General features: G+C 41.4%; 1 protein-coding gene across 1 annotated transcript in view; it reads right to left on the bottom strand.

Annotated features, from left to right (window-relative positions):
• Nucleotides 1-8,119, bottom strand: part of LY75 (lymphocyte antigen 75) — a gene marked incomplete at its 5' end in the record, with an annotated part of 42,615 nt that extends 34,496 nt beyond the window's left edge. The window contains 7 exons of the mRNA XM_010132427.1: nt 784-941; nt 1,620-1,808; nt 3,437-3,577; nt 5,582-5,692; nt 6,189-6,353; nt 6,635-6,808; nt 7,745-8,119. Coding sequence (XP_010130729.1) covers nt 784-941; nt 1,620-1,808; nt 3,437-3,577; nt 5,582-5,692; nt 6,189-6,353; nt 6,635-6,808; nt 7,745-8,119 — 1,313 coding nt within the window. The remainder of the gene's footprint in view (nt 1-783; nt 942-1,619; nt 1,809-3,436; nt 3,578-5,581; nt 5,693-6,188; nt 6,354-6,634; nt 6,809-7,744) is intronic.
• Nucleotides 8,120-10,013: the final 1,894 nt, after the last annotated feature.

Raw genomic sequence — 10,013 nt, 5'->3', positions numbered from 1 at the left:
AAAGCTGACAAATGTAGAGATGGAAGGATTCCAGATCACATTTGAAAACGGAAAAAAAGGCCAGCAGGGTGGTGCCAGCTCTCAGATCAGGGAGTGAATGGGTGCAGGGAGCATGCTCAGCGTCCTGTGGAGGGAGGGAGGGAGAAGGCAGCTCAGAGGAGATGGACACATAAGCTCCACCTCCAACCTGACAGCACAGCAGGCAGACACTTGCTCCGGTTTTCTACTGAGTCTGGGAGATGGGATACAGCCTGCTTCCCTCTCCACTTACCTCTGTGACCTTCTTCCCCCACCCAGCCCATGCTGCTTCTGTACTGCATCCTCCCAGTCTCTGTCCTCTACTCTTCTCTTACCGAGGTATCTCACTACTCATCCTCAGATAGGGTGGCCCAAATTGGTCCTGCAAATGACTGAACTCAGCTTTTCCTTTCAATAGCTTAGCCCAGCCCCCTGATAGTTCTCTGCCACAGACATGTAAAATATGGTACCAAAATGTACCGTAAACCCAAAAAACAGTGACAAGGATAACTGGCTGCTCAACAGCAGTGGCAGTCTCAGAACTGTGAGCTGTTTCTTCTTTGCAGTACACAGCTACTAAGCATTGAATAAATAATTTAAAGAAACTTACTTACAGAAAAATGATTACCTGCATTTTAAAGAATATTCCAGAAATAAAATCAGTTATGTGCTCTACCCCGCTCCTTGACTTTCACATACATCAATGTTGCCTCTACTATGACGGAAAAAAACCCCACAACAGAAAAGGCAGCACTGTATTCCTACCTCGCCTGAACAGGACACACAGTTAGGAGTGCTGTTAAAGGGAACTTTTGGTTCATTCTGATCCCAGTATGTAAAAACCACCGCTGAGTGATCTGACCATTTGAACGAGGTCGGTACATCTTCATTCCTGAGACCCATCCATATTTCTTCTTTAGCATCTGTAATTTCAAATTAGGACAACACTGTAGTTTCAAAATAATAGTCAAACTAGCTGGAAAGGAACATGAAATCAGCAAAATTAGGTTCTTATCACTACACTGCACAGCGGAACTGCCACAATGGTTTTTCTTAATAGTAAAAAAGGGGATTTGAGACAAGTACAATGCGTTTTTGTCATCTTGTTTCTTAACTTACATTATGAATAAGTTTCACAGAGAAGGTAACAAACTGAAAAAAAAATCACCCAGAAATAATTAACACACAAGCAAAAAAAAAAACTCAACCAAATTTAATTTCCAGGGTGCAAACAAAAGCACAGAGATCAAAGACTACAGGTAACATTTATTAGTTCAGAGATCCAGCAGTCAAAATACTGACCAATCTATTTACTATTCTCTTTGAATGAGAAAATTAATCTCAAGGTACTGGGCAACTAGAAGTAGGTTAGCCCAGCAAATAAATAAATAAATAAATCATATCACACCAAAACAAGAGCTAAGACAGAGGACCTGGATCTGAACAGCAACACTCAAGCACTAGCCCAGGTACAAGCTCAGCATTAGCACTTTCTTTTAAAAGCTAGAGGTTATGACAATCAATGCTGGAACGTGGGAAGCGGTTTGTAACTTACAGTGCGCAGCACTTGGTGCTTGTCCTTTACAAGTATCTCAACTCACCATTATGAAGCTTTGTAACAACCAGTTCGACATCTGCTAACGAGTGTATGCTGATGAGGTTACTCTTATTTGCTTTGCACAACTCATCTGCTGTACTCCAAGGTGCCTGGCTGTTTACCAGCATGTAGCAAAAGCCATTGTGGGGAAGCCAGCCTGAATCACAGCGAGTATCCAAGTATCTCCAAAACTCTAGTAGTGAAGAGGAAATGGAATTAGAGGCTTTTGGTTTACATTGGCTAGTACAATGGATTGGCATTATCCTCACGTTTTAAATTTGGCAGCACCTTGAAAACAGCAATCAGAATGTATTCACACCTCTTCAGGGCTAATGTTTGAATAAAGGGTCACGGTTTGGACAAGCAAATAGACTTTTTATTGCAGGGATTCATAGTATTTTAGGGCCATGAAGTAGGCAGAAGGAGAAAGAAGTTAGTGGAAGTGAAAGTAAAAAGCTGGAATGCATTTCATCAAGCTGGTCTTAGTGTAAGTGAAAAGTTCAGAAGTCACTGTAAGAGAGATTGGAGAAGCAATTAAAGGCAAATCAAGTTATGTCACTGCAGGACAGCAAGTTGCTTGTTTTGTACCAGCAGGGGTTGGCTCTTCTATAGGGCATTACTATCTACATGCAGTACTACACGCAAGATCAATTTTTAATAACTTGCAATGAAACAAATGCTTAGTTTTGAATATTGTTTTCTTCTGAAAACTAAGATATTCAAGAATTCAAACTGGTTTTAATGCATGCTGAAAAATGCATATACTAACAGCCTTTCTGGTTCGAAACACACTATAAAATATTCCGATCACAAGAATTTTGTTTTTAAGTTAATGAAACACCATATAAACACTGGTAACAACACCACGTGCCCCACTGAGGAGCCAGAGAACAGATAAGGATGGTTAATTGCATGATGGTTAATTTTCAAGAGATTATTTCAAAATTTGAACCAGTTTAGTTTAAATTTAAGCAGCTTACTACTGTCTTTTTCCTCAAAGGCACACACCTCTCCTGGGGGAGCTAGAACATGTCTTAGCCAGAGACACTCCCCGACGCTTCCCATCTCCACAACACTGCTTCAGCCCTCTTATCCCCTAGTCCTCCCCCTCATCCAAGGACAATCATCTTCCACTCAACGTCCCACCAACACGAGCCCTGGAAACTGGGTAAGGCCAGAGCACACATGGAAGAACAGGCCATGGATATGGGAAGGGCTGGACAGCCAATACCATGAAAGCAGTTACGTGTCACAGCTGGACGCTGTAAGAAATGAAGGACTGTATGTGTTACGTTTGTGTGAAGGGAGAAGAGAGCAAGTATCTTGCAAGAGCTGTTACGGATGCAGAAACGATTACATCAGGCAAGTTACCAACTCTTGCACTCTGATTTGCAGTGCTGGGCCTGTTACTTCTATCTGAATTCAACAGTTTGATCCCAGGTATTTTATGTCAATACACACCAACAGTGAAAGAAATGGGCTTAAAGCAGAGACGGAAAGGTTTAAGGTACAACCGCCAATTCCAAACTTTCAACAGCATGTGAAAGAAGGCACAAGTCATGGATGAAAATGGGATGAAAAGGGCAGGACTGTGCTGGAAAATGCTTTACATGTGAATGAGAAAGCTGCAAAAAATGAAAGCTGTTTGTGATGCATCATCTTGAGAGTTCGCTTCTGTTCTGCTAAAAACCCAAAGCTGTTGTGAAAGTGTTTGGTAGAGATGCCTAAGAAGGCTTCGAGAGAGGAAAAATAAAAGGCTCTTATAAGTGAACATTACACTCATATTAAGACAAAAAAAATTAAAAATGCAAGCAGTCCTACCTGGGAGGCTTGAAACTTCACTGAGTGACTTCTTGCAAATATATGGAAGTGGAGTCCCACAATGGTAACTCTGCCACTGACCCGAGGCAGCATTCATCGCCACACAGCTAGTACCATCCAGTGGCGACAAACTCTGCATATCTATAGACAGGAACAAATAAAAATAGAAGAGCACAAGCTGTCAAACAGTAAATTAGTAACTATTGCTTTCTTCAAGTGTTTTTCAATGCAAGAATAATATACTTTGCATAGTGCAGCACCTTGAAGAACACAGCTTGCTTTGAATGAAGGCACCTGCCCTACCACAGGTCTCACAGGAAGTTTTTTTTAAGTTTCGGAATCAAGGAATCCGGACTTCTTTTCCAATGTTTAATCATAGAACCAGGAGGAATGTTCTGTTTACAATACAACAAACCCTTGGCTGAGCACTTTCCCAGACTAGAAATATCTCAGGGGAGAACCCTTTCTGCAGCCCTCAGTTTCCTCTGGCAGTCCCTTTCCAGCCCCACTCGAAACACGGCTCTGCGCTCTTTCTATCAACGCTAACCCTAACCCTCACCTTCACAGAAACCTGAGACAAGGCCTCAGTGTAAAAATACCACAGAGGAGAACTCTTTTCCTGCAGTCCCCAGCTTCTGTTGGAGCACCTTTCCCACGGTACTTCCTGACTTTCTCTTTCTTTGAGCCCCAGTGCAACCCAAGCTGTGTCCGACAGAGCACTCCAGCTCCCCCTGCAAGGGGGTTCATTCCGTCACAGAAAAGGCTCAGGATGGATCTCAGCTCTTCATGGGAGAGTACAATGGAGGCAGGGCCAGGCTTTTCAGAGGTGTACAGTGAACGGACAAGAAGGATTGGGCACAACTGGCAAAATTCCTATTAGATACCAGTAAGCATTTTTCACAAGAGGGGTAGACATTAGTACGTCTGTCATGGCTGCAGCCACTCTAAGCTGGGATGGGCATGCCTCTAGCTCTGCACTACAGTCCTCAAGGTCATCAAAGTTCCAGACAAAGGTGTACTCAGTAGCACACGCAACAGAAAATTCCTTAACCTTTCCAAAAGAAGGGTCACATTTGGAAAAATCTCACAGACATTTCTCAGCAAAGTTTTCGAAGTAATAGAAACCACTTCCTATCTTTCTGCAGAATTCGTATTGCAACACTATTCTAGAAACTGGAAGAAAAAGAGAATTCTGCTTTTAAAAGGTCAAATTCAGCTTGAATGACAGAACAACATCAGCTTCAGTATTCCTGATTATTATTCCTCCAGGATTCTCACATATACACATCCACGGCGTATTTTTGAGACTATTACAAACACTCATTGAAAATTGCAAACAAACAATACTTTCACCAACTCTACTAGGAACTTGGGAGTAACCTTTTTCGAAGGTTTTAAACTTCTTTCATCTTCTCCTCAAAACAAATATTAGCAACCTCGAAGTTCAAAAACAGAAGTTAGGCTTCTAAGTAATGTCAGTCCTTGCACGTACATCAATAATTTAAATATTTGAGGGAAGTCAATGCCATTCTGTCAGTGAGAAGAGAAATTTAGCAGCTAGGGATGCTAGAGATCCCAAATGGACCTCAAATGTACTATTTAAGTTTTACCTTTTCAGAGATTTATTAACCTAATCATCCATAAATATAGGAGTGCAGAAAGATTCACTGGCTAGGAGGAAAAGATGCTTCCAAACTTTTAACAGAAATAGAACAACAATGATTGTTTTAATAAAGTCTGATAGAGAAGGGCATGCTGGTTTTGGCTGGGATAAGAGTTAATTTTCTTCATAGTGGCTGGTATGGGGCCATATTTTGGATTTGTACTGGGAACAGCATTGATAATACAGGGATATTTTTGTTATTGCTGAGCACAGAGTCAAGGCCTCTTCTGCTTCTCGGACCACCCCACCAGTGAATGGGCTGGGGCTGCACAAGAAGTTGGGAGGGGACACAGCTGGAACAGACACCTCAACTGACCAAAGAGATGTCCCACACCAAATGACATCCTGCTCAGCACATAAAGCTGGAGAAAGAAGTTACCACCACAAAGGGTTAGAAAAAAAAAAAAAAAAAAAGAAAAAAGGCAAAGCAAAATACTAGTCAGTGTTGTGAATATTGTTAAGGCCATCAGAAACATCACTACCTGGATGCCAGTTGAGAAAATTCAAAGGTTTGTGATCTGACCACTGCCAACCTCCAGAAACATCCAGTTGATTTAAGCCAATCCAAAAGATCTCAGCGACGTCCTCCTTAGCTGGAGATAAATTTATACTAATTATTTTCTTAAAAAAACCCAATGAAGTGCTCATCCTCTGCTGATCTCACTTAAATGAAAAATATGATCTAAAAGGACATGCATTAGAGGAAAGAAAGATCCCTGCTGTATTCAGACAAGCAAACAGCCTGAACATCAGTGAAGACAATTTCAGAACAGTAAGTAGGTAACATGCTACTAAAACACCAACTGCCACTCTGGCCCGTATCTGAGGTTTTGGGGATATTCCTCATTATAAATATGAGCAACAGCTAACCACTACAATGAAATCACACAGATAAATTAAAAAAAAAAAAATCCCAAAACTCTAGAGTGAGATTAGCAGCTTATTTTTGCTACACAAATGAAAGCACCAATACATTTTAAGTACAATCAAGTTTTAACTTAGACTTTTAAGACAGAAACAAAAATGCTTTCTTCACTTTGTTAATTTGTCAATATTTCCTGATATTTGTGGGTGAGTAATTACACCTACCTTGTATGTAACTTAATTCAGATGCATCTTGGATGGTAAGTAAATCTCCCCCTTGCCTTTGACATGAAATATAAGCTTCCTTCCAAGAAAGAGCAGACTGTGTATTAAACTGGTAGCAACTTTCAGACCCTGGATGACTTTCCCAGATATCATGACAACCATCCTCTGTTTAAAGGAAGCAGAAGGTTCTTGTAACTACAACTATACTGAAACATCATGGAAGTTTCAAAAGAAAAATTATAACACTGAAGGTCTGTGGATTTTTATATTGGTAATCACATACACTGCAGACTCAGTGTGTGCTGATTGTCCTGTCAATGCTGCAATAGAAAAGGGACCAACTTCCACCCAGCTCAACAGCAATGTGCTACACCAAGGTGGAGCTGTGCATATGTGAAGTGACAGAAGGCTTTTAAGACGTCTATTTACTTAGAAACCTGACGTGCCTGGTTGTAAGCAGATGCCCCATTTTCCATCCCGAGTATAATCGTCAGATGTGGCGCACCATCTCCCACCCGTATGTGTTTCATCCTGAATGCAGTCATGATGCCACGTCTTATTATACAGAAAGGGGAACTCACAGGGTTTTCCATAGGAGTTCCCATCTTTGGTATAAATCCCTGCAGAAAACAAAAAAACCATAAAGTAGATACAAGTTGTCTGAGGGAGGAAAGAACAGCAAGTCAATGTTACTGCTTGGACAGATATAGTTAGTTAACTTAAAAGCATGCAAATCACACTTGTCTTAAAACACTGTATCCTGTTGCTACAGATAATATACAGCAATGCCAGAACTGAAAGAAATGAGAGGAAAATATTTTTCTGTACTTTTTCTTCTGAGTGGGGCATAACACAGCAGAAATTTGTTTCCCCCTTCCTAGTAAGTTAGGGATAAATACACTGTCCTGTTGAAATCCAGGTGGTTTGCTCAGAGTACTACAGAACACGGCTCACTACTGGGTGTTTCGGACTGGCCACTGCGAACAATTTAAATACAAAGAAAATTCTGCTCTTAATTATGGTAAAGCAAGTTTTCACCACTTCTTCCAGCAAGCACCAGATTTCAGATGAGACTGGCTTTCACAGCAAGTGGACAGACTACCAGACCAAAGCGAACGGATGTCTCCCGACAGTCCACCAGGCTGCACGTGAGCAGCATGCACTGAATTTGATTCTACAGCCTACCAGCAAAGAAAATACCCTCAAACCCTGCTAACAGCAAGATTCCCATCACTGTGAAGAGGCAGTGTCAGTTTTGATAGAAGGTGGTTCATATTTCATAATTAAATATGCTCTCACTAAAATATGGGGGTGGGGTGATTTAAAGATGCTAAGAAAGCCACTCAATAACACAACTTCTACAGTTGTGCATATTTTTTACTAAAAATGTTTAAAGTTTGATACTTGAATATGAGTATCTCCCTACAGCAAAACATTCTGTTGCTTTACTGATCAGTCTTTCCATATTAATAACTTTAAGAATTCACTGGCAAGGACATACAGCAAAAAGCTCTTAACAACCACAAAAAATCCTCCAAGTCCCTTTGCAAACTCACCATGGTAAGGATACCGACATATATCATCAGAGGAACTGTTGCTTCTCCATCGGTCTGTTGCATTTATGCTTGCAGTTACATAGGTACTCTTGATAGTCACTTTGTACTGAGATGCACCAAGGATGGAAGCATCAGCACATCGCCACCACAGCATCAGTTCTGAGTTACAATCAACCATTTTCAGGCGAGACAGTGATTTGGTGAATATATCAAGTCCCAGGCACTGCCTGGACCCCAAATGAAAGAGGCGATTCTGGGATACCCATTTCCATAAAGCTTCACTTGTCTCCTTGCAGTCATCTATCACTACCCGTGAGTTCTTAACTTGTATGCACTTGTTCAGTGTGTCATGGCGAATGGTGAAAGCATCATTGCCTGTACAAGAACAAACAAACAGCCACATATGGGTATGATTCAGTATCACTTTCACAGAAATTAATTTTTAAAACTGTAATTACATTCTGAGCCATGCTACCAGCGATTGCTGTTTGTACATTATACTATCTCTTCTGTACAAGTCATGTGAAGTACATTTTCTTGCTCTTCAGTGAGTATTCTTTACTTGTGGCGGGCGGGGAGGGGATTATTATAAAACGGAGACAAAATGAGGCTGTTTCCTAAGTCAGATCCTGTCAGTGAGAATTCTTCCTTTAAACTTAATACATATTGACTGAATCAATCCCTGATTAATTTGCAAGCTTGATGGGTCAAGAACCTTGTCTTCACGCCCATCTGCAAATGCAGTAACACGCAGTAGGTTCCATAAAATATAATTACTAATAATCTTCACTTAGTAAGCACTTCTTTAAAAACAGATAAAACCATGTACGATACACAGCATGATAGGCTCTCACGTGGGCCAGTTTGTGGGTTCAGCTGTGGTATTACTAACATAACTGGCACTGCTTTTGGGAGAGAGTTCTAGAATTAATATCCTACCAAAGCTGCTATGTAAAGATTAGCAGTATCATTTTCAAAATTACACAGGAACCCTAGTTCCTTTTTCAGTTTATGATGTGGCTTGTCATTAAAGAGGAAGAAAAAGTTGACTAAGCACTGTATACAATTTTCAAAATATATGGATCGCCCTACTGATACAAGTTGACAGCTCTGCCAGTACAGGAACATCTCTGTGACAAGTAGCAGTAGGCTTAAGCTAGTAAGAAAAAAAAATGCCCTAAAACTATTTATATGCCACAATAAAGATGGTCCCATAGTATAAAACTTTCACTAACCAGGCTGAAATGGACCTTGGCTGTCCCAGACCCACATGGCTATTACCCTGCTGTTTAAATAAGGAATCTGCTGAATAGTGTTTTGTATTTAATAGTAATGCACTGTCAATCACATTCCTACTGAGTTTTTTAATATGACTTAATAATAGGTTTGGCTGAACAGCAAGGAAAATGTTCAGTGATCTTATGCAGTGAATTTTACCACTACTTCCCTGTATACTCGTGAATTTTCCACGGTGTAAGTGCCAAGTAGTATCTAAATAGTACTAAGCTGGTCAAACCGTGAAGGAGAATCTCTAAGACAGCTATCTACGGGAGTGACTTTTTCTAAATAGTGCATTTCGACCGACCGTCTCTTTCACCTTTTCTATTAACTAAACAGATATTTTCTCAGCCCATCCTGCTTTTGTGACATCTTTTTACCCTGTGCTTTTTCAGCACTCTATCTGCTTTTTATTCTCCCCTCCAGACTTTGTTCTTCTTTTCAATGTCTTTCATCACGTTATGAGTGTTGCCTTTCCTCATTCTTCTTTCACTTCTCCTCGAACATTCATTCTAACATCAAGCAAACCCCGAGAAAAATACCTGATGCTGACTCACCAAATCCCTCTGCACAGTAATTTATTAACACTGGTGCTCGACTGCTCCAGTCCAATGCTCTTGCCATAAGGTTTTACCTGACGTCTTTAGCTACAAACTCGAGCCTGTTACTGTCAAAGGATGTAAAACTATGCGCGGTACGACTATTTAGCAAAGAGCAGAACTTGTTTCCCAGCAGCTCTCACCACGCTAGCAGCTTTGGCTTGCAAGCGTTTGCTCAACGTGGAACTTTCCCACCTGTTTTCAAAGAGGCAGGAAAGCCTCCTTCCCCTCCCTCTGTGCGGGACGCAGCGAAGAATGCCGGCTGGGCATTCCGCCCTGCCGCGGTCCTGTCCCCCTCCGGTTATCGCTCCCCTCGAGGCAACGGGCCAAAGCCCCCCTCGCCTCCCTCCCACCGCTCCGTGCCGGGCCGCGCCGCCGGCTCCGCGCTGCCC

This window comes from Buceros rhinoceros, unplaced genomic scaffold (assembly GCF_000710305.1).
Source record: "Buceros rhinoceros silvestris isolate BGI_N320 unplaced genomic scaffold, ASM71030v1 scaffold13083, whole genome shotgun sequence".
In the NCBI taxonomy this organism is placed as follows: Eukaryota; Metazoa; Chordata; class Aves; order Bucerotiformes; family Bucerotidae; genus Buceros; species Buceros rhinoceros.
Note: the sequence above shows the minus strand (reverse complement) of the source record. Positions and strands in the feature narration are given on the sequence as shown.